This window comes from Terrapene carolina, unplaced genomic scaffold (genome assembly GCF_002925995.2).
Source record: "Terrapene carolina triunguis isolate 2854851 unplaced genomic scaffold, T_m_triunguis-2.0 Scaffold95, whole genome shotgun sequence".
Lineage (NCBI taxonomy): Eukaryota > Metazoa > Chordata > Testudines > Emydidae > Terrapene > Terrapene triunguis.
The window spans coordinates 42,871,396-42,896,771 of NW_020664446.1; the positions used below are offsets into that span (position 1 = coordinate 42,871,396).

Consider the following 25,376-nt stretch of genomic DNA (forward strand, 5'->3'; position numbering starts at 1 on the left):
TGTAAAGTGCTTTGCAATCCCTGGATGAAAAAGTGCTATGTAAGCGGTTGCAAACAAAATTTATGCATTTTTGTACACAATATCCGTATCAATGGAACAACAAATTTATTCTCCACTGCATACGCCCCAACCTCAGATGCATTAGAACTTCAGCTATCTGAAACCCCACTCTTCTGACAATGCTTACTACCGTGGGGATGTGCCACATCCATGCCAGCAACCAGGTTTTGTTATCAAGTCAGGTCCCTGGGAAGGACCAGCTCAGGTATCTGTAAGCAGCATTTTTGGCATAGAGGTGAAAAAGTAGCCACGTTCGAGAGAGCATACACAATGGAAGATTTAAAAGCCATTTATTACATGCACTCCGATGTCTGCAAGAACAAAGATGTCTATGTATCCTTAGAATGGCTGTGACAGATACATAGGGGAAACAGCTAAAGAATGAATTCAGACTTTAGTCGCCAAGTATACTAATATGACTGGATTAAGGATCTCAAGACCTCAGCTATGAAGTTTACACACTTCAAAATGAATCTGGAGGAGTCCTGATGACCTTTAGAAGGCTTAAGGTATTAACATTCTCCAGAATAAGTTAAGAGGAAGCTACACAAAACAGAGAAGTTATACCAAGAGGAGATTTGAGGTCATATGATCTTACCATGTGCATCATCATTTGAATAGCCAAGTCTGAATACTGGGAGATGTAGTCCTTGCACTGTGGGAGAGAAATACAGGCCAGTAAACAAAACCACTTTACCCATACATGCAACTGTTAATGCCACATTATGGTGAAATTACATACATCTTGTAAAATTCAAAGCAATGTTTCCCACAACAATTAATTTGTCCCCAGCATATTTGTACTATTTTGCCACGTTATGCAGTTATCTTTGTGTACTTACAGTTTCTTGAACGTGGCACTTTTGGACACAGTCAAACAAAATGACTTGTGCACATCATGTGTTTCCCATCACCCCATTTTGTTATTTAATGAAAGAAAAATATATTAAAACTATTGCAGCATTACCTCACCCAGTAATTGCTATTAGCTCTGAGATTACTTGCCACAATCCTCCAGGCTTTTCAAAACATTAAGACGCTCACCTTAGAGTGAGGATTTAAATTTTGAGAGAAGGAAGGAGGTAGAAAGCTTTTTTGGATCAGAAACCTTATGGTTTGTAAGTGCTGGGCCAGCAAATTAAGTCCAAGAGCCGCACCTAACATTATCTACCTTGTTTCTACCAAATATAAATCCCATTGAAAACCGACATTTACAGAGGGCATTTCATGTCTCCACTACGGACAATTTCCTTAATCAATCAACAGAAGATTATTTTGTTACCAGGTCAGCTGCGGCAGGTCCCAAGCGTTCACACTCCTCCTTGGCATGAGCAATTAAGGAAGTCACAAAAGAGGAGTTGGTCCTTACAGCTTCCTGAACATCAGTGACTAGCTGAACACAGTCTTTGCACACGTCCCCAGCCCCCTGAAAAGGGAGAAAAGGAAAATACTACCTTAAAGCTTGTTATGCAGGAACATCTGCCAGACTTGTGTTGCTGGTATCAATTACCACTTCTACGATAAGAACTTTAACACTTCTTCTAAAGAGTACTTTATAAAATCATAAGTTCTACTAATACACTTGAGCTAATGGAGTAAATGACAGGAATAGTCTGTTGCCCTCACTGTGTGTTCCAGCCATTTGAGGGGAGATGAGGTATACACTGTCAGCAGGTGTCATAGCTATTTGCTGACAGCTCAGGAATACTGAGACTCCTGGCTCTGGAGGGGAACGTTCGGATAGTCACAGGCCGTTCTGCCTCAGGCCCTTCCAGTCTGTCCTCTGCAGCTCCTGGTCTACTCCCTATACAACACATCTTGTTCCTTTCCTGCAAGGCAGTTCTTGTTGCCTCAGCATTGGACTCAGGTTACTTCCTCTTCCACAAGTTATCAGCAGGGAGATTCTTTCCTGGGGTCTCAGTAATCTCCTTGCTTTCAGGTCTAGTGCCACTGGGAGAAGCAGTTGCAGGGAAAGTCCTGCTCAGCTCCTGCAGGCCTGGGCTGCAGCATGCTCAATACAGACAGAATCTTCAGCGAATTTAGTTGCTAAACTCTAACAAGGTTCTATTGAGCATTGCAAATTTAAGATTTTTCAGAGGCTTATGACTTGGTCAGATATGGGTGGTTTTTTTTACTGCAACAGCAAAAAAAGCACTTCCCTGACAAATTTCAAGCCTTTGTTCGAAAGCCTGGAGAGGTATTAAAACTTCACTAAAAACAGAAGTTTTGTTTTTGGTTTGTTTTTTTTAAAACGGGCAAAACATTTTTCCCTCATCTCATTCTCTGAAACAGCTGGACCTTTTTTGTTGAAGCTTTCAAAGAGAACAATTCTGATACCTGGCCTGGAAGAGTTTCATCCCAAAGAGTTAAAGTTTGGCAAAGTTATAAGCAACTAAGAAGCAGGATCCTGTAATGGAAAGTGTCAGGCAATCCTAATTATAGGCAGTATCATTACCTCGGACTATAACAATGCAGAAGACAAATCATAACAAATACTGCATAGCCAGCAAAACGGCTATTTCACACTCATATATAGAACACAATTTATTTGTAGTGCGGCATTCACTTAGTTAAATGCATGTTGGCTTTCCAAACTTCTAAAGTTGCCTGTTAACCCCAAATTATCAATAAACTGTTATAAAGACCACCGAGATACTTGAATGGAACACACATTCACTTCTACTGTGCCCAGAGATATACTGAATCCTTACCTGAGACTCTTGCTTGGGCTTGTCCTGAGGGTAAAGGAGAAGAGGCACATTAGCCATGAAGGGAGATGCCAGTTCTGAGAAGTCCAGTTCAGGTATCTTGTTGGACTGGAGCTGTTTCTGAAGTTTCATTGCAGCAAGGTGCTTCTGAAGGGATTGGCACAAGCAGAGGGCACTGCACAGTACTTCAGGATTATCCTGAATACGAGAGAGAAAAAATTAGAAAAAACAAAGCACTAGTCTGATGCCATATTCAATCTCACAGGTTGAATGCACCTTAAAAGTGAGCAAAGATTCACTGCAAGAAAGTGGTTTTAGAATTTAAACTGTTAATTGTTTCCTTGTAATCCCTAATCTGCACCTTCGTGAAATGGAAACACTTCCATTGGATTTATAATGCAACATTGTATAGGCAAGTAAATAGAACTTTTCTGGCCGTGATTTCTATTATTGTATTAAGCCAATTTATATCAAAGACATTTCAGGACATCGGAACATTTATATTATCAGGAGCAGTGAAATTATGAGAGATTGAGGACAAAATTTAAGAACAGGGAGTTTTGGATGACAGGAGTTCACAAAGACAAGATCTGGACATACACCACTACTTAGATTTATTTTCTTTTATTGTAATGACTTAACGGTCTGCACATTAGGGAAGTTAGTAAATCTCATTTGTATCTGCTTAAAGGATTAGACCCACCCACCACTTACCCTACAAGGGACAAAACTCAGACATGGCATAGTTTTTCAATTTAAGGTTTTCAAAAATTTACAGTCAACTTACAAACTCTTCTTTGATCAGGTCCATGACAACTGGTAGGTAAGCATCCACGGTCTCCTTGCACTCAGATACCAGGCCTTGGTCAGGAAGGAACTCACATATCTTCTCGATATAAGAACGGATCTCACCCTAGGAGATGAGAGGAGGGTTATTGGCTGTGTTCGTGCATGCAGCAGCGAGATGTGCCAGTTCCTCATTCTCAGAGAATGACTATACGCAATCTGGAAGCACTTGAACTCTGAAGTGGGGTGGGGTGTGATGATACAGGTCTTTGCTCTCCAGTACGAGATCTTCTCAGAGCCACCAGTGTTGATACTCACTGCACTAATACTTCTTTCAACACTAGTTTTTAAAAGCGTTAAGCCCCATTTGGAGATCACTCCCCCTCCCTGGGGGATCACCACTACTACAATGAAGTCACATAGTGCCCTTAAGCTTAAAAGCTTACCTCTGTGCTATTGTCCTTCAAGAGATTCCCAGCCACTGTTACAACCTCTTTACATAAGTCACATGGGATGCTTTTCTGAGGAAAATAGAATAAACAAAGGTTACTTCAGAGGGACCTAAAAGTCAGTAAATATACTAAGCTTTCCTTGTGCATTGCATTTTTCAAGCCTTTTGTGCTTTATTTCCTCTCTTCCAAAAACAGGCCAATTCTCTTCCTGTTTGATCCCAAAGTCAAGGCCATTTCAAATGTGTCAAGTTCCAGTTTCTAGGATAGACTGATGTCAGATACAAAACCAACATATGTGGGTGGAAGAAAGCAAAGCAATAGCACATCTATTGCAGTAAGAAATATCACTAATACAACATGTTCTCTTTCACATATGACTGTGTGAAAATTTGCTTTTGACATGCCCATCTTAGAGGGACTTTCCTGTTCCACCTTCCCCTTCAAGACATTAAGGCTCCGGAGATTGTTTTTGACTGCTCTGTTTAGGAATTAGGTGGAAAGCATGCCACCATTTATTTTGCGTTGAGGAAGGAGAATAATAGAAATAAGATCAGAATGACTCAAAAACTGTAGTCCAAAACTAGCAAGAGTGGGGGTCAGACGGCCAAATCTTCCCATAACCAATTTTTTAATCAAGCTAAAACACTGCCTCTGGGGGCATGGTATTCAATCAATTTTTGGTCCTGTCTGTAGCAAAAAGAGTAAAACAAGGTGGTAGGAGGTGGGAACAGATGGTCTAGTAGAACTAGCCAGTCTTGTACCCTCCAACACATTTCCCGATGCATTTATACACAAATGTTAACCATATTAAAACATACTTTCTCAAGCACACAGATTTGGAAGGCGCACGGATTATACCATTATGGAGATGAAGGCCATTGCCACAATATAAGTTTCCACAGAAAATGCAGTACATGGTAAGTTTTAGGAAACACTGCAGGCATATATACAATTACAATTTTACTTATTTTTCCATTGTGACACCTTCAAATTTAGTGTGGCTCAATGAGATCTCTGCAGCCATAATGGATGTTAGACAACAGGCATTAAGTTTATAGGATTCACTCCTGGAAGCATAAAAGGAATAAGTTTACACAGCTCATTCAGTCTCTGTCCAGGATGGTCTCTAGGTTATTCTTCCCTCTCCTGCTACCCTACAAAACAGTGATTGGACTGACATAGGCAGAAGTTAGAGTGCTCTTCCTTTCTTAGCTTGCATAAGAAAATCCTATTTCTTTTTAAGATCTGAGTTAACACATTGTAGCCAAGTCTTTGATGCAAAAATTTTGGCTGGCCTGAACATCTAGAAAAAAGTGAGATTCAAATGGCACCTTCCTTCTCCAAGTCAGACAAACTTTAGAAACAGTTAAGCAGCACATGAAAATACAGATGAGCTGAATGTTAGAGTGGAACAAGTCTCAATTACACTCACCACAGAAGGCTTGTTCCAGACAGTTTGCTGACAGTGTTTCACAGCTCCACATTGTGATGCAGTCCGCAAATTCTGACACCATATCTCAGGACCCTTCACGCAGTCTTTCTCCCACAAGAGGGGGCTTGCCACAGCTGCTGAAGAGAAGTAAATTTTCAAAATTGCACATCTGAAGGTCTCTCATACCCTAAGTAGTTACTCCACATGAACTTCTAAAGAAGTTCAATTAGCTTTTTAAAATAGATTTAAGACACTGATGCCCTTACATTTTAGGGTAGGAACTTACACAGATTGTAGTCAGATTTATAAACAGATATCACCCACCCACCCACCCACCTACTACCAGTCCCTACCCATACTTCCAACACAAACAAAATGCTAAGTTCTAATACATACATATTTTTGAATATTTAATATGCAATCAGATCAATTAAGCACTTCTTGAACAAGCTTTCTAAAGTGTGGGTTTCTGAAGAACCACAATGCTCCAACTGGGCTGCTTTATTTCCCCTACTTCCCCACCTTTCCTCAAAGCAAATTAGACTTGGAAAACTGGTATGGAAGAGCGACGATCGAACATTGAACTGGTTAGGGGCAGTATTAACATTTGGGAAGTGGCCCCAATACTTAACCTGTGTGATCTATAGTCTTCTCATAAGGAGACCATGACACCAATGCAAACAAGCTAGTTTCATACTAAGGCAGAGGTGGGCAAACTTTTTGGCCCGAGGGTCACATTGGGGTTGCAAAACTGGATGGATGGAGGGCCGGGTAGGGAGGGCTATGCCTCCCCAAACAGCATGGCCCCCGCCCCCTCATTGCCCCCCTCAGAACTCCCGACCCATCCAACCCCCCCTGCTCCTGGTCCCCTAACCGCCCCCTGGGACCCCATCCACATCCCCGCCCCCTGACAGGTCCTCTGGGACCCCACCCCCATCCAACCCCCCTCCCCCCCCCGTTCCCCGCCCCCAACAAAAAAATTTCAAAAACAGACTCCAACGAGAAACTGCAGAATTGGAATTAATTGGCAAACTAGACACCATTAAATTAGGCTTGAATAAAGACTGGGAGTGGATGGGTCATTATACAAAGTAAAAACTTTTTGCCCATGCTAATTCTTTTTTTCCCCTACTGTTACTCACACCTGCTTGTCAACTGTTGGAAATGGGCCATCCTGATTATCACTACAAGTTTTTTTTAATAGCTCACCTTAATTAATTATTCTCGTTACAGTTGGTATGGCAACACCCATTTTTTCATGTTGTGTGTGTGTGTGTGTGTGTGTGTGTGTGTGTGTGTGTGTGTGTGTGTGTGTGTGTGTGTGTGTGTGTATATATCTATCTATCTTCCTACTGTATTTTCCACTGCATGCATCTGATGAAGTGGGTTTTAGCCCACGAAAGCTTATGCTCAAATAAATATTAGTCTCTAAGGCCTGGTCTACACTACGAGTTTAGGTCGAATTTAGCAGCTTTAAATCGAATTAACCCTGCACCCAGTCCACACAACGAAGCCATTTTTGTCGACATAAAGGACTCTTAAAAACTATTTCTGTACTCCTCCCCGACGAGGGGAGTTGCGCTGAAATCGACATTGCCAGTTCGAATTAGGGTTAGTGTGGATGCAATTCAACGGTATTGGCCTCCAGGAGCTATCCCACAGTGCACCATTGTGACCACTCTGGACAGCAATCTGAAACTCTGATGCATTGGCCAGGTAGACAGGAAAAAGCCCTGTGAACTTTTGAATTTCATTTCCTGTTTGCCCAGCGTGAACTGATCAGCACAGGTGACCATGCAGTCCCAGAATCGAAAAAGAACTCCAGCATGGACCGTACAGGAGGTACTGGATCTGATCGCTGTATGGGGAGACAAATCCGTGCTATCAGAACTCCGTTCCAAAAGACAGAATGCCAAAACATTTGAAAAAAATCTCCAAGGCCATGATGGACAGAGGCCACAACAGGGACTCAACACAGTGCTGTGTGAAACTTAAGGAGCTGAAACAAGCATACCAGAAAGCCAAAGAATCAAATGGACGCTCCGGGACAGAGCTGCAGACATGCCACTTCTACGCTGAGCTGTAGGCAGTTCTGGGGGGGGGGCCGCCACCACTACCCCACCCCTGTCCGTGGACTCCGATGATGATGGGGTACTCTCAGTCGCAATGCCTGAGGATTTTGCAGACGGGGAAGATGAGGAGGAGGACGACAACGAGGTTGAGGAGAGCACACAGCACACCGTTCTCCCCGACAGCCAGGATCTTTTTCTCACCCTGACTGAAATACCCTCCCAACGCAGTATCCCGGACCATGAAGCCGTATAAGGGACCTCTGGTGAGCGTACCTTTGTAAATATAAAACATGGTTTAAAAGCAAGTGTTTTTTAATGATTAATTTGCCCTGAGGGCTTGGGATGCATTCGTGGCCAGTACAGCTACTGGAAAAGTCTGTTAACGTGTCTGGGGATGGAGCGGAAATCCTCCAGGGACATCTCCATGAAACTCTCCTGGAGTTACTCTAAAATCCTTTGCAGAAGGTTTCTGGGGAGAGCAGCCTTATTCCGTCCTCCATGGTAGGACACTTTACCATGCTATGCTAGTAGCAAGTAATCTGGTATCATTGCATGACAAAGCCTGGCAGCGTACAGTCCCGGTGTTTGCTGGCATTCAAGCAACATCTGTTCTTTATCTCTCTGTGTTATCCTCAGGAGAGTGATATCATTCATGGTAACCTGGTTGAAATACGGGAATTTAATTAAGGGGACATTCATAGGTGGCCGTTCCTACTGGGCCGTTTGCCTGTGGCTGAAAAGAAACCCTCCCCGCAGTTAGCCAAGCGGGGGGGGGGGGGGGGGAGGGTTCTTTCGTGATATCAGTCACGCGGTGCGGTGGGGGGGGAGGGTTAAAGCGATCATCCCAGAGAAAAGGATGCGGGGGGGGTTAGTTTGGTTTCCGCTACTGCACGTTAACATGAAAACCACAGCCCTAAATGGACAACTCAACGGGCTTTGCTTGGTATGGGAAAGGAGGGCGCTGCTGTTATCAAGGTTGCAGAAGCTGAAAGACTATGACTTACCATGGCTGCCTGCAAGCTGAATTCTGTTGCCCGGCCTGTTTGATCTCTAACACCAAAGCCGCAGGCACTCAACATAAGATGCAAAAAATGACCTTGTACTGAAATCACATGTGCTATGTAATGTGAATAGTGTTGTTCACCGTGAAAGAGTATACATTTTACAGAACAATGGGTATCTTTTAAAATACTTCTCTCCTTTTTTCCTCCCGCAGCTGCAAATGTTTCAACCCTCCCTCCTCCATTCCAAAGGCTCTCTCAGATAAGGCGGTGGGAAAAAAAAAAAACGTACACACGATGAAATGTTCTCTGAGCTCATGCAGGCGTCCCGCATTGAAAGAGCTCAGCAGAAAGTGTGGAGGGACACAATAGCACAGGACAGGAAAGCGGCCAGTGAACGTGAGGAGAGGTGGCGGCAAGAAGATCTGCGGGAACAAACTGACATGATCCGGCATCTGGTGGAGGTTCAGGAACGTCAGCTGGAGAGACTGCCGCTGCAGCCCCTGTTTAATTGCCCTCCCTCCTCCCCAAGTTCCATAGTCGCCTCCTCACCCAGACGCCCAAGAACGCCGGGGGGGGGGGGGGGGGGGGAGGAGGAGGCTCTGGGCATCCAACCACCCCAGTGGACAGAAGGCTGTCATTCAACAAGTATTGAAGTGGCCTTTTCCTTCCCTCCACCCCTACCCCACCAGGGCTACCTTGTGAGTTATCTCCCTATTTTTATAATCAATTAATAAAGAACACATGGTTTTTAAACGATAGTGACTTTATTTCCAAGCTGTGATCGAAGAGGGGAGGGCAGTTGGCTTACAGGGAATTAGAGTCAACCAAGGGGGTGGATTTTCATCAAGGAGAAACAAATAGAACTGTCACACGGTACCCTGGCCAGTCATGAAACTGGTTTTCAAAGCTTCTCTGATGCGCAGCACTTCCTGATGTGCTCTTCTAATCGCCCTGGTGTCTGGCTGCGCGTAAATCAGTGGCCAGGCGATTTGCCTCAACCTCCCACCCCGCCATAAATGTCTCCCCCTTACTCTCACAGAGATTGTGGAGCACACAGCAATAACAATGGGGATATTGGTTTCACTGAGGTCTGCGCGAGTCAATAAACTGCGCCAGCGACCCTTCAAATGTCCAAATGCACACTCTACCACCATTTTGCACTTGCTCAGCCTATAGTTGAACAGCTCCTTACTACTGTCCAGGGTGCCTGTGTACGGCTTCATGAGCCAGGGCATTAAGGGGTAGGCTGGGTCCCCAAGGATAACTAGAGGCATTTCAACATCCCCAACAGTTATTTTCTGGTCTGGGAAGTAAATCCCTTCCTGCAGCCGTTTAAACAGACCGGAGTTCCTGAAGACGCGAGCGTCATGAACCTTTCCCGGCCATCCCACGTTGATGCTGGTGAAACGTCCCTTGTGATCCACCAGTGCTTGCAGCACCATTGAAAAGTGCCCCTTGCGGTTTATGTACTGGCTGCCTTGGTGGTCCGGTCCCAAGGTAGGGATATGGGTTCCGTCTATCGCCCCACTACAGTTAGGGAATCCCATTGCAGCAAAGCCATCTGCTATGACCTGCACATTTCCCAGAGTCACTACCTTTGATAGCAGCAGCTCAGTGATTGCGTTGGCTACTTGCATGACAGCAGCCCCCACAGTAGATTTGCCCACTCCAAATTGACTCCCGACTGACCGGTGGCTGTCTGGCGTTGCAAGCTTCCAGAGGGCTATCGCCACTTGCTTGTGAACTGTGAGAGCTGCTCTCATCTTGGCATTCTTGCGGTTCAGGGCAGGGGAAAGCAAGTCAAAGTTCCATGAAAGTGCCCTTACGCATGCAAAAGTTTCGGAGCCACTGGGAATCATCCCAGACCTGCAACACTATGCGATCCCACCAGTCTGTGCTTGTTTCCTGGGCCCAGAATCGGCGTTCCACGGCATGAACCTGCCCCATTAACACCATGATGTCCACATTGCCGGGGCCTGTGCTTTGAGAGAAGTCTGCGTCCATGTCCTCATCACTCTCAGCATCGCGCTGCCATCGCCTCCTCGCCTGGTTTTTCAGCTTCTGGTTCTGCATAAACTGCACGATAATGCGCGAGGTGTTTACAATGCTCATAACTGCTGCGGTATGCTGAACAGGCTCCATGCTTGCCGTGCTATGGCGTCTGCTCGGGCAATCCAGGGAAAAGGGTGCGAAATGATTGTCTGCCGTTGCTTTCACGGAGGGAGGGTTGACTGACGACATTTACCCATAACCACCAGCAACAAATTTTTGGCCCCATCAGGCATTGGGAGCTCAACCCAGAATTCCAATGGGCAGCGTGGACTGCAGGAACTGTGGGAGAGCTACCACAGTGCACCGCTCGGAATGTCAACTCTTGCCACGGTTCTATGGACACACACCGCCGAATTAATGTGCTTAGTGTGGACGCATGCACTCGACTTTATACGATCGGTTTCCAAAAATTGATTTCTGTAAAATCGGAATAATTTCATAGGGTAGACATACCCTCAGGTGCCACAAGTACTCCTCGTTCCTTTTCCTGATACAGACTAACATGGCTACTACTCTGAAACCTGTCATTGTGTCTTCTACTTTCAGTATGATGTGTAAATTATGTTTTGCAATACATTTTCGCCTAGTTACCACCACCCTCTCACCCACACCCTCTCCAAAACACTCTTGTTTGCTCTAGCTCAATTGCATTAAGTCTTTACAGAACCAAATAGATTAAGGAAAAGCCATACTTTAGCTTCAAGGTTCTCTTCAGTTCTCTTCTGAATCCACTAAAAATCTGTATTACAGATATAATGGCACCGTTGCCCTTACCGGTGGCCCATCATGGGACACCACAGTGACACAGTCTTCCTGATCAATTTTACTCTACAGATTAGAATAGTAAAGGTACTTACTGAAAAGCCAGCTGTAAACACTGGTAGAGAGCAATGGCGATTCTCAACATTATGTCACGCCAAGTCCACTCTCTCCAAATCCATCCAGCCTGAGAGCAGACAGCAACTCCAGCACTTAGCCTACATGCCCTGGATTACAAAACTCTAATCCCAGCAGAAGCAGGATTTTCATTTGAGGAACCAGAGCTATGTGCATGTGCTCACATACACCTCCTTCTAGAGAAATATAGCCCTCGCTACAGCCTGAACTACGAAGTGATCTCGACCCAAATTCTGCAGCACCTGGTGAAAGATCAAACTATGTAGCAGCTTCAGATTATACTAAATAAAAACCTTTTACAAAAATTAAATTTGTATATCATCCTTTGTTATTTGTACACTGATTTCAATATTTTTTTTTTTTTAATTCTCCCAGATTTTTTGCACATTGCAGCAGGTTGCACTGAAAACCACACAACTGTACAGAAGCCATTCAGGGCAGGGGCCAAGAAGGTTTCCTAGCTACATAGGGGCCACCTGAGGTTTTGGCAAAGAGGAAGGGATGACACTCTTCTTTCCCTCCTCCTCCTTGAGGCTAGGACAGGAGTGGGCTGGGTTTTTTTGTTTTAAATTAAATTTCCAATCCAGTTAACGGCTACTCAATGACAATGTCAATTATTACAGTTACAAATTTGTACTTATCGCAACTGTGATTTTTTTTTAAAGCAATGTTTGCATTAGATTTCAGAATGGACATTCCCTTGAGGAGAATGGGGAACAGTTCACACCTATCAACTACAGTTTGAGGCTGTCTACAGACTCAGAAAAACAATTTTAAATAACAACTTTACACCAATGACTGTCTGGAAAATTATGTTTACAACCATAAGATCTAAAAAACAAGTTTTTGGAAAAACAAAAACTTGTATTCAGAGTATGATTCTGCAGAAGTTCATAATGTTTTCACCTCTCCACAGGCCCTTGCTTATAGGCAGACTGTTTGGATCAGAGAATCTTTAAGACCAGTAAGATATTCACAAGACTTACTAAGAAAGTCTTGTGAAACTGCTTGCTCCACTGGTCACGAGATTCATATTGTTGAGATTTGGGAATAATAAGAGTGGATTAAGTTTTTGGTTGGACTTTACTTTTTGAGTCACTAGTGGATAGTTACTGACTTCTATAGATGAGTTATCAGAAGGTGAATGTTCTTTTCTGCCCACCGATTAGTAAGGGGAGCTGTCCTCATTTTGCTCTGTAGTCATTGTTGCTAAAGCCCCCCCATGTCTATTTGTTTGCAGAATGCTACCTGTCCAATTTCTATTGGCGTTTTAGTCAAATTGGCACAATGGGCTATTAAAACTCAGGCCTGACTGCTCCCATCTCAAATTATACTTAAAAATAGATACAACCCTCTGCTAAAGCTACAGCCTTTTCTTTGACACAGACTTGATTAGTTTTCCTTGTAATGTTTTTATGAACAGTCTGATGTTCCCTCATGCATTTATTATGAGAGTCAGGTTTAGCATATGGCGTCCAATTTACATGTCTAATGAAACTCTGAACTTTACTGTCTGACTTAAAAAAAAATCATTCAACTGCAGTATACTTCTACTAGGTGTAAGTTTCCTTGGGAAACCATCTCAGGTGGCTTATAGGATGAGAATCTACAGTGAGGCAATTTTTTTCTCCCATTTGTTTAGCAAAATCTTTGATTTGGCAGCTGATTTGGTAGAGGCATCAGCTCCTGGATGTGAATACATTGCCACGGAATGGTTAATTATGACATCCCTCTTCCGTGCTTGTGCTGTTTCTATGTTTTTTGAGGAAATCAGAGTCTTAGTACAAGGCAAAGCATAGCAACTGCTGCTATGGAGCATGACAAGACAAGTGATATCTGTTACAGATATTTTACTAATTCGTCAATATGATCGATGTAGGTTTTGTGAGGAAAATAGGAGGAGGGAAGTCTGAAGGAGACCAGCACCCTTTAGAGTAGTTTCAGGAACTATTAGATGGCATGTTATTTTAATGGCATTAGATTTTAATGAGATATTATAAAGTTATTACTAGATAAATTCACGGAGGATAGGTCCATCAATGGCTAATAGCCAGGATGGGTAGGAATGGATCACTTGAAGATTACCCGTTCTGTTCATTTCCTCTGGGACACCTGGCATTGGCCACTGTCGGAAGACTGGGCTAGACGGACCTTTGGTCTGACCCAGTATGGCCGTTCTTATTCTTCTCTCTCTCACAATCCCGATTTCCTAAACTTTAGTTGGCTCTAACCATTATAGTTACCAAGCCTCAGACACAGACACTGCTAAAAGGCTCCCCATATCCTATGGAACTGAAGTACAACTTGTATTTGGGAATCCTTTCATGGCAGGAAAAACTCAGTTCAGGCAGAAGCCAGGTGACAAACAAGGCCGTCTACTGGTCCATACTACTGAAACAACATTTGAAAGTAATGAATTCAGAAGATTTTTGAAAAGCACAAATGTAGTAGTGGATCAGTTTAACTAGACAGGGATGCTGGCAATACAGTGAACAAGAGCCCTAGATTAACGGCCAGTATTTAACCTATTGTGTTATGTCAGTGCGATCTTCTGTGCAGACTTTTAGTTTTAAAACCAGGCTTGCTATGGTTTAGCTTATATCAATTAGATTAGTTTTAAAAAAAATAATAATAATAATAAAGTGCAATGAGCCTGCTTTAAACCAAAAGCAAGTCAGAGGGGTCTGCACAGGTTTAACAGGTTTGTTTGGTTTTAAAAACCACCTTTTGTTAAACCAGGATAATTGTGTTTGAGTTGTACTTAAGTTAAGTTCTTATCTAGATACAAGTCCAACAGAGCTGTTTCACAAACTTCTTTCTGCAGGAAGGTTAACAGTCAGTCCTATTCTTTTTGTGCCTATGTTGCTTATGTGGCCACTAGACTCTTTTGACAGAACAAACATTTATTAAGCACACATTAATTGTTATCAATTTTCAGCTGCATGCCTTTAATATAAATTTCTGCTCCTTGGCTCTATATTGGACACAGATTCATAAAATGGGAGCAGCGTGGACTGCTCTATTTGCCAGCAAGGCATGTAAGTAATGAGCAACCTTTGATTAGAAAGAGTGGGAATAATATGCTTTTTTCAGGTTACCAGGTTGGTATAGAGAACACCAACAGCGTGATGCAAGTCTTGTACTTCTTACAGTGAGCAGGACCCAGCTGGAATAAAATTTTTAAAGGAAAACCATCCAATAATTTTATGATGCAAGTAAAAACAGAAGACTTACAATAATACAAAATATGGTTTTCAGTGTATCCTATGCATTTGACAGCACTACTTCCTTTTTAGCAAGTTCCCGTTTGCTTGGAAAGTCCCCAAAATTTGGAAATACGATTGTAAAAAACACACAACCACCCACAGAAACTGGTAGGTAAAGTACCCAAAAATACATTTAGCTCATTTTCTAATGTTGCATAGATTATGAGTTTGCTGCAGTGCTTTTACCAATAGTCTGTATGGACACTCAAATTGAGCCTCTAGGACACAACAAAGCACCCCACACATCTTTCCACCAGTAGCTTTAAAAAAAAAAAAAAAAAGTGAACTTGGTTTAGTATCTGCTCTTCACTCCTGAATGCAGCAGCAGAGTAATGCAATGCAACACAAGAGGGGCTAGAATCAAGTGCCAGTCAAGTCAATCATGGCACACAGAACTTTCCTGCAGAAGAACAATCCTCAGTCAGGTATCAGGAGAAGCCACAAGCTTTAGAAGGTGAATGAATAAGACATTCATGTGGGGAAGATGAGGCAGGTGGACAGTCAGCTGATTAACAGTATCCTTTCAACTGTAAAGAACAAAAACAGGAAAGCACAGGATGGAAGGCGAGATTAATAATGAAGATATGAACTACAGAACCAGTCACTCATAGTGGCTATAGGGATGGTGACTAACCAAATGAGTTCTGTGTGGGCACAGATCATTGGTTTATTCTAGTTCTACCAATCTCACTCTAGCACAGCAATCAGCCTTTAGCTCAGGGGTTGCAGGGACTCGGTCTACTGCAGGCACCACCTCCCGCAGCTCCCATTGGCTGGAGGAGAGGGACAGAGATACCATCACTAGTCACCAGGCAGAGTCAGCCAGGGAGGCAGCGTCACTTCCCCCCCCCCCCCCGTGAATATAAACAAGTCAAAATACCTAACACAACTATCTGATGCACACCTTGCTGCAATCCTGAAGGTTTCAACTGCTCAGTCACTGAGGCCAAATATCAACTGACAGAACTGAAGTGTTGCCAGGTGTCTGGCAAACACTAAAAACTCTCTGGCAGGCGACGAATTGTATAAAGTTTGTGATACCAGAGAGCCAGGGAGCAGTGGTAGAGTATTCGAGGGGAAATATATAAGCCCAAGGCTAATTAAGGTGTGGTTCCCTGTAGACTAGGGAGGGTGGCTACAAGTTAATTGGAGCACCTGCAGTCAATTAAGGCCCTGTCAGGAACCTAATAAACCCCCCCTGCTTCAGGCAGAAGGAGGAAGGAGAGAGGACTGGAGCATGGAGGTGTGCTGTGAGACTTGAAAGATCAGAGGACCAAAGTAAGGGAGACCCTGCCCCAGCAGGGGAGGGAGACTTCCTCCCCCAGCATCTAAGGCAGAGGTAGGCAACCTATGGCATGTGTGCTGAAGACGGCATGCGAGCTGATTTTCAGTGGCACTCATGCTGCCCGGGTCCTGGCCACCAGTCTGGGGGGCTCTGCATTTTAATTTAATTTTAAATGAAGCTTCTTAAACATTTTAAAAACCTTATTTACTTTACATACAACAATAGTTTAGTTATATATTAGAGACTTAGAGAGAGAGAGAGAGAGAGAGAGACCTTCTAAAATCGTTCCAATATATTACTGGCACACGAAACCTTAAATTAGAGTGAATAAATGAAGACTCGGCACAGCACTTCTGAAAGGTTGCCGACCCCTGATCTAAGGACTGAAGGTACCCCACCCAAGGGGGAAGAGGGGAAGAACCCGCAGGGGTTCAGGGGGGCTAGGGGCTCAGAGTAAGGAGCAAAGCCAGACCCCTCCCCTGCTTCCCTCCTTTACCACCTTCCTGGGCCACTAGCGGGGCCCTTGGTGCCCCAAGAGCAGGGGCAAGGGGTGGCATCTTAGCTCCCCGCCAAGAAAAACGCAGGGCCCACCATACTAACATCGGCCATCTTGTCACAAGTTGTATGACAGTTTTATTATTTCTAAGAAATTTGAAATAAAAAAAAAATAAACATTTTCTTTTCTGAACACCATCTTCAGTGACATTATTGGCCCGCTGGGAGGATTTGAGGACTGGCACTGGCCCTAAGGTAAATTGAGTTTGAGACCCCTGCTTTAGTTGGTAGCAAAGACTACCTTATCTAGCCAAACGCACATTCCCCAACTCTACACTACAGAATAGCCATCTGCAGAATTTCTGTTCCTGGATGTACATTCTATATGCTCAAACCACCCCTTGCAGAACAACTTGAAATGTTAATTACCTTCTTCGTCATCACCAGTGGCCATCATCTTGGCACCTCCCAAGGGCTACATCTCTCTTCCCCTCCTGCCCAAAGCTGGGATACAACTTTTATAATATGTTTTGCTGACACCACTATGTCTAATGCCTATTCAGTAGGGGGTTTCTCCCCTCTTCCTTATTTGTATTCCTCACCCTACTAATGTTGGGGTGCCCTTCTTTAGATTAGTATATTAATTATTTCAACTTATCATATATGTCAATTTGTTGCCATGGCACTCTTACAGTCAAGACATCTGCAGATGTTCCCATCCTAAAATGTCCATAAGCTGGTGTCGTTATGGACAAACTTTCCCCTTAAACATTCTATTCCCAATTCCCCAAAACTCAGGGGTGGCCATTACACCATTTAGCTGTGTCAAAGTTCACAGGTCTCAAGCCTTATGCAAACTGCTGAAGGCAATGTCTTACAGGATACAGGCCTGTAGGTTCCTTGCATTATTGCTGACTAATATAAATGCTAAAGCTGGGGCTATGAGCTACAAGTTTCCCCCACTGTACTTCTGTTTCTACAGCTACCAGTTTCAGGATTTTTCTCCCTTTACACAAGTCTAGTGTTGTAATTGACTATTATATAAAATCCAAGAAGGAAACCCACAACAGCAAGATTTCTGCTCCTTTTAAGATTTATTTAGATGGGGATGATAGCAGGGAGAAATTTAAAGTTTATAGCCCTGAAGAGTTGCCCTATTCAAGTCCCTATTCTCTCATAATAGCCTCTGTCACATGAAAGGAGGAGTGAATCCTCACTGTGACAGCACTTGGTTTGTTGCCAGCACTGGACAGGCCAGGGAAAAAGTGAGGACAAAGTGCTGTTCATTACAATCATACAGCTTTTAGTACTTGCTGGATAAACCCAATGAGATTAACCTTTTAGTTATCTATAGTGTCCTTTTAATTTGTATATTCATTTATTTTTGGTGTCATCCACTTTTAGATGTTTTCTTCTCTTTACAAAGGCTCCTACATTGGTTCCCCCATCCCCACCTGAAACTTTTACAATCTGCTACTTTTTACAACCAATGGTTTACAGCAAAGCTGTGAAGGATGATGAACTTGGTCAATAAGTAGATATTATTGTATTTAATTTTGTGTGAACTGGCTCTTCTTTCCTTTGTCTGCAGAGGAGATCTAGTGGCTATATTTTCATCTCTGCTTTTAGAAGGCAGTTCCCTGCGCTCTCAATTGCTTCAGATATATATGGAACAGTGTGGGTAGGGTGGTGTGGACAGGAAGGAGTTCCAAGCCTTATGAGGTCCACAACTTAGGTCTTTGGAAGTTGAGGAACAGCTGCACAACAACTTGGATCAAACCCCGAAGGTTAAGGTCCAGAGCCATTTCAGGGTATTTCCATTTACACCTGCAGGTTCCTGAAGCTACGATAGAAGTGTTAGGTCAGCTAGGATAAGTATGGAAGAACTTCCTTTGTTGATGGACAAAAGGTCATCTACCAGATCAAGAAGTTCAGTTTCAGTACCACAAACTGCAGCCTGACTGGAAGGAATCTAGAACTCTGGAAGATGAAATGTAACAGACTTTTCCTTCTTCCCTTCTAGCAGCAGACACAGAAAAGTGACATCATAGCTGCTAGAGTGTTTAAAGACATTCCCTCCTATCGAATGAGAATCCTCCTCCTATCCCCAGCAGAAGCCGTGGGCTCCTCCCCCAGCATCAGGACAAAGACTTCTTAAAAGAATAGGTGCTAAGAAGAGATGTGTAACCTAATTTACATGCAATCCTTTGACACAGCTAAGGCACAGTGCCCAGGTATACTGAGCACTCAGAGCATGTGAAGGTGCACATCATCTTCAAAAGCTAACCCGAACTCAGACCGTGGACTTCAATAGCCTTATCACTCTTAAGCTAGTGGGTGAGCCACTATCACCACTACCAATAAAACTAACTTACATGTATCTCTGAAAAACGAAGTCTACAGAAGATTCCATTCAGTGGCTGGAAAGGGGATTCAGAGAGCTACAGCCAGCTTGCTGACTGCACCAAACAGCTACTTCTCCTGGGCTCAGAAAAAGCTATCAGGACTTCAGTCTCATTCTGATCAGCGTGTGTTAAAACCTTCACCAGCCCAACTTTGTCTGCATTATAGAAACCTTCCATTGTTGTATGCACTGTTGATCCCTGGCTAATACCATAGGTTTGGCACCTTGTTCCATCCCCAAGATACTCTATTTGCTAGATACCCAGAGGCAGAGTAGCAACTATTCCTGCATTTGAACCCAGCAGCAAAAGCTCACAGGAAACAAAGTTCTTTGAGAAGTCCACTTAATCTTTAAGACTACAGAAGATATCAGCTTGGGAATCTTGGTAGTCTACAAGCCTCCAAACCCCAAAGACTTTCCAGAGAAACCCTGAATTTCACTGGTGTGTTGACCAAGACTTGTGCTGGGATATTTGCAGCATCCAGACAGTACCTCTCATAAAACAGCATAAAGTCCTCAGACTCAACTTTAGATTTCTGCAGAGTTGTCTGACAATCAGCTATAACCTGACTGAATCCCTGAGCTGACAGATATAAGAACTCCAAGAATGACCATTAATCTGAGTCAGACCACTTTCTTCTCCAGGCAGAATAAGGACACACATCACAAGAGAAAGAACTGTCATGGTCTGCTCCTCAACTCCAGGGAAGTTTTGTCCAGCCAAGAGGTCCAGGAGCAGGAGTGTTAGTGAAACATTACCACTCCAACTACCACCTTCCACCTTGTTGCCCAGAAGCACTGTTGTGTATTACCTGATCACTATGTTCGAGCATTCATATTTCCACCCTTCAAAAAGTACCAGACTGAACAAAAGGTATGGCAACATCCATCTTGGGAGTCAGTGTCCTCCATTCTGTTTTGAGGTTACAGGGCACAGAGCAAGCAGGAGTAACTGCTGAAATGTATAGCTATGCTGCACTTTGGCCATGCCTCCTTCCTCCCCCACTCCGCCTCCCCAAATAGCAGTGGCTGCAGGGGAAAGATGTTTGAACACAAAGTATTTGGATTCCCCTTGCATCAAGACTAGTCACCCATCCACAGGAGAGCTGAGATTTTAGGCCAGTAACTGCAGACTAAGATAGAGTCCTAGTGTGGCAGGTTGAGCAGCAGGGATCCACCACCTCTGATCCCAGAACTACAGAGCAGGGCATATACTCCCGGTATAAGCACAGAAAGACAGGAGAGCAGATGGAACCCCAGTAGTACAGCTCCCCTTTTCACACCGCCACCACAAGAGCAGCTTCCCCCTATAGGCTAGGCAAGGGACATGGAAAGAGAGACGCTCGAACCTACCATAAGGGAAGAATAGCATGAGGCCCGGGAGCAGGGTCAGGAATACAGCATGCCAAGGGAAGAGGAAAACTTTAAGGCCAAAGACTGGAGAGGGGAGTAGTGGGGTGGGGGAGAAGATATCTATAGGAATGAGACTAGGAAAAATTGCTGGAGACTACCAGGTAATGTGGACTAATGAGTCAGAATGAGAGAATGTCATGCCATGGAGGTGGGGGGGTAGCCCATAACAGGAGGAAGGACATTTGTGTGCACATTTAAGAGTTTTCATCCTAACTCAGGAGACTCACAATGCTAAAAGTTTGTTTTTTTAAAAAGACTCCCAAAATCGGAGGCTGGTAGTTCTCCAGTTACGCATGATCTTCTAGAGAAATGTGAGTATCAGAGACTGAAATTCCTAAAGCAAACAAAATCAGGAAGAGATTTTTTTTATATCTTACACACACACACACACACACACACACACACACACACACACATAAAGGAGCAAAAAGTGAAAACACTCAAGTTCCCCTTCATATTGGGATGAAAGGATGTTACCTTTAAGCTGCTATCGGATGCTTAAAGTTAAGCTTTGCTCTTTGGCCTTACCTACACACAAGAACTGCTTCAATTTAGCAGTGTTTAGAAACTCTTTACTACACTGGTTTCTAAACAGATAGTTACATACAAAAGTATTCTGGAAGAATCAACTCTCACTGAAAAAATTATGAGACAAAACACACCCATCACCCGTGGACAAACGCTTTTCACAAGATGTCCACTCCATCTCTCACCTCTTAGTCCTCAGCCTCAAAGGAAACACCACCTTCAAAAAATGAGCCTGGGATCTTAAATTCAGAACTCTGCCAAACACCAAATATCATGGCCTTAATAAAGGCACTAGATTTATGAATCATTACAACAATCTGTACTATGACTGTAGAGGTGCTAACTGCTGCTTCACCCTGAATGGTCTCCTGCAATGGGTGTTAATTCATCTGTTCCACCTTGTATTTAGCGGTGACATTCATAGGCCTGCTCTACACCAGAGTTAGGCTGACATAAGGCAGCTTACGTTGACCTAACTGTGTAAGCATCTACACTACAACATTCCTCCCACCGATTTAACTTGTGATGGCTGTAGGTCGAACTAACTTACATTGACCTGTAGTGTAGTGTAGTATAGACATGCCCTGAGTACGTTTCCCAGACCTGAAGAAGATCTGTGTAAGTTTGAAAATTTGTCTCTTGTACTAACAGAACTTGGTCCAATAAAATATATCACCTCACCCACCTTGTTTCTAGAAGAAAAACAAGACAGTTGTACAGTAATATGCTAACTGTTCCCTAATCAGGAAGAAGCAGAATGGACTGAGAAATTGATTGTAAATTGACCTTTTCAGAATTCCTGTCCATCATACCCTCTGATTCTATTGCAGTGTTCAGTGTCACAGCGAATATAAAATTTGCTGAAGCAGGAACAGCCCATGGAACCAAAGGCAGGCAGTAGTAATAATTCATATATCCCAATGGGTAAAGCTGGAACTTTCAACATACACATGCTAAAAACCCTCATTATCTGAGCCACCACAGACCAGACTCCACTGTTCGTAGAGTTCTTGCTAACAGTAATAAATATCAAAGAGGTTAACACTACCTGATGGAGGAAGACAAGCTTTTTGTTAAGCTTCTAACCAGTTGTTTGCTTAATGCTTCCTCCCCTTGTGCTTTAGGAATACTCAGCAGAGTTTATAAAACTGTTATTTTGATACTACGTACACAACTTCAGCTGGCTTTTGTATAAACCAAGAGCCTAGAGAGTCAAGTAGTTCTGTACAAGTGGTAACAGTTCACTACACATAAGCAGCCAACAAGTTGCAGGGTTACTTTGCTCTCCAGGAAACTCAACACATATTATTTAATTTCATGTTTCTGAACTACCCTCCGAAAGAACAACAGTTCTTTAGCCCCAGACCTACCACTTTAAAAAAAAAAAAAAAAAAAAGGCATTTTGAAGGCTTGTCTACACACAAGTTGTACCATTTTAATTAAGCCAGTATGAATGCAGTACATCTCCCCTGCACAGATAAGGTGCTTATACCAGTACAGTTTATTCCCCCTTCCCTTATGGGGCTACGCGACACATTAGGTATACGATATCTTTATAATAAGGTAACTGCATCTAGCCTAAGGGGGGATTGTATCAGTACAATTATTTTGGTAAAAAGTCACATCCTGACCAAAATAGAGGAGTCTGTACAAAAGCCTATTTATACCAGGCCTGATTACCTGAAGTAGGACTTAAAAGCAACATCCTCCAACAGATTATTACTAGGGCTCTATCAAATTCACAACCATGAAAAACATGTCATGGACCATGAAATATGGTCTCCTCCTGTGAATGCTGGTCTTTTGTGCTTTTACCCTATACTATACAGATTTCACAGGGGGAGACCAGCGTTTCTCAAATTGGGGATCCTGATCCAAAAAGGAGTTGCAGGGGTCACAAGGTTATTTTAAGGGGGGGGTGTCGCAGTATTCCCGCCCTTATTTCTGCGCTGCCTTCAGAGCTGGGCAGCCGAGAACAGTGGCTATTGGCCGGATGCCCAGCTCTGAAGGCAGTGCCTTGTCAGTAGCAGCAGAAGTAAGGTGGCAATACCATACTGTGACAGTGTACCCCATAAGGCTTTATGGGGAGGGGGTGCTTATAAATGTATGTATGACATAACTGGAATATGTTTTGTGCTGCCTGTGCCAGGTAACATATCTCCGTAAAGGTTATGGTCTACTATATCTATTCATCCTATTTGTACATATATATATCATTTTCTACTTGAGGTTAAGAATTTGGGCTGTATGCTTGGTTTCTAAGTAAGCTTTGGGAGGCATTTGGTCAGCTTCTTTAGGAAGGAATTCGCCAGGTTAAGTACCTGATCAGGGAACAATGCATCTTGGAATGCTCCAATCAACATAAGAAGTCTTCCTGGAGACATGCAAGATTCCATGTGGGCAATGGCTTCAGCCTGTAAAGACTGAGTCATGCAGGGACATGTGACTTGCCCAGGTGACTCCAGAACTCCATCTTGGAGCTGGACTTTGCATAGGAGGGAGGAGGGGGGTCTCCTCCCACAAGAGAGAGTCTATTTAACCCTGGGGGAGACCCCTCCATTTTGTCTTCAGCTGGCTAAAGAAGGAGCCTCTCCACCCCCCCAGGATGCTTGAAAGAAACCGAAACAAAAGACAGTAACTACAGGGGTGGTGAGAGATTGCTGGACCCAGGCTAAAGGGAGAGTAGCCTGTGAAAGGGAGCATTCTGGAACTGGTGAGGAACTTATCTGTATTTAGTTTGATTAGGCATAGATTTGCGCATTTGATTTTATTTTGCTTGTGACTTACTTTGTTCTGTCTGTTACTACTTGCAACCACTGAAATCCTACTGTCTGTATTTAATAAAATCACTTTTTATTTAGTAATTTACTCAGAGTATGTATTAATACTTGGGGGAGCAAACAGCTGTGCATCTCTCTCTATCAGTGTTATAGAGGGCGAACAATTTATGAGTTTGCCCTGCATAAGCTTTATGCAGGGTAAAACGGATTTATCTGGGTTTAGACCCCATTGGGAGTTGGGCATCTGAGTGCTAAAGACAAGCACACTCCTGTGAGCTGTTTTTGGGTAATCTTGCAGCTTTGGGACAAGTGATTCAGACCCTTGGTCTGTGTTAGAGCCAGACAGGAGTGTCTGACTCAGCAAGATGGGGTGCTGGAGTCCTGAACTGGCAGGGAAAACAGAAGCAGGGGTAGTCTTGGCACATCGGGTGGCAGCTCCCAAGGGGGTTTCTGTGATCCAACCCGTCACACATACCATGCCATCCTTACTTCTGCGCTGCTGGTGGCAGTTCTGCCTTCAGAGCTGGACTCCCGGCCAGCAACCACAGCTCTCCAGCTGCCCAGCTCTGAAAGCTGGGCAGCCAGCAGCAGCAGAGAAGTACGGGTAGCAGTACCCCAATCCCCCCTACAATAACCTTGTGCCCCCCCCAAACTCCTTTTTGGGTCAGGACCCCTACAATTACAACATGTGAAATTTCAGATTTAAACAGCTGAAATCATGAAATTTACAATTTTTAAAATCCTATGACCGTGAAATTGGCCAAAATGGACCGTGAATTTGGTAGGGTCCTAATTGTTACATTGGAAAGAATGCTCAAGACCCCTTATGTTGTCTTCAACTATTGCCCCTTTCCTTACTTCCTTCCTCCCACAAATGAATTCACTTGTGCTGTTTAATATAGTTCCATGTAATATACGAAACTAGAGGAAGTACAGTCTGTCTAGACCAGGGGTGGGGGCAAACTACGGCCCACGGCCACATCCAGCCCACCAGCCGATTTAATCCAGCCCTCAATCTCCTGCTGGGGAACTGGGTCTGGGGCTTACCCCGCTCCAGCCAGGAAGCAGGGTCGGGGGCCACTCTGCACATGCGTGCCGCAGCTCCCGGAAGCAGCAGCAGCATGTCCCCTCCAGCTCCTATGTGCAGGGGCAGCAAGGGGGCTCCACACGCTGTCCCCGCCCCAAGTGCCACCCCTGCAGCTCCCATTGGTCGGGAACTGCAGTCAATGGGAGCTGCAGGGGTGGCGCCTGCGGACAGGGCAGCGCACAGAGCTGCCTGGCCGCGCCTCCGCGTAGGAGCCGGAGAGGGGACATGCCGCTGCTTCAGTGAGCTGCTTGAGGTAAGCGCCGCCTGGAACCTGCACCCCTGAGCCCCTCCTGCACCCCAACCCCCTGCTCCAGCCCTGATCCCGCTCCTGCTCTCCAAACCCCTCAATCCCAGCCCAGAGCACCCTGCAGCACCCCAAATCCCTCATCCCGAGCCCCACCCCAGAGCCTGCACCCCCAGCTGGAGCCCTCCCCTCTGCCACAGCCCCAATCCCCCTCCAAACCCCTCAGCTCCAGCCTGGAGCACCCTCCTACACTCCAAATCCCTCATCCCCAGCCCCACCCCAGAGCCCACACCTCTAACCGGAGCCCTCCCCCCTCCCACACCCCTCCCCAGCCTGAACTCTTATTTGTAGCCTGCACCCCCAGTCAGAGACCTCACCCCCTCCTGCACCCCAAACCCAATTTCGTGAGCA

At 44.3% G+C, this 25,376-nt stretch overlaps 1 protein-coding gene across 3 annotated transcripts in view; it reads right to left on the reverse strand.

Moving 5' to 3' along the window:
• LOC112105379 (prosaposin) overlaps positions 1-25,376 on the reverse strand; it is a 45,779-nt gene that overhangs the window by 15,053 nt on the left and 5,350 nt on the right. For 2 of the 3 annotated variants that reach the window (XM_024198154.2, XM_024198151.2), the window contains exons 2-7: positions 5,439-5,575; positions 4,001-4,075; positions 3,556-3,681; positions 2,772-2,966; positions 1,343-1,486; positions 659-715 (exon numbers count right to left, since the gene is read on the reverse strand). In XM_024198154.2, coding sequence (XP_024053922.2) covers positions 659-715; positions 1,343-1,486; positions 2,772-2,966; positions 3,556-3,681; positions 4,001-4,075; positions 5,439-5,575 — 734 coding nt within the window. The remainder of the gene's footprint in view (positions 1-658; positions 716-1,342; positions 1,487-2,771; positions 2,967-3,555; positions 3,682-4,000; positions 4,076-5,438; positions 5,576-25,376) is intronic. The other variant, XM_024198152.2, reaches the window with a different exon arrangement.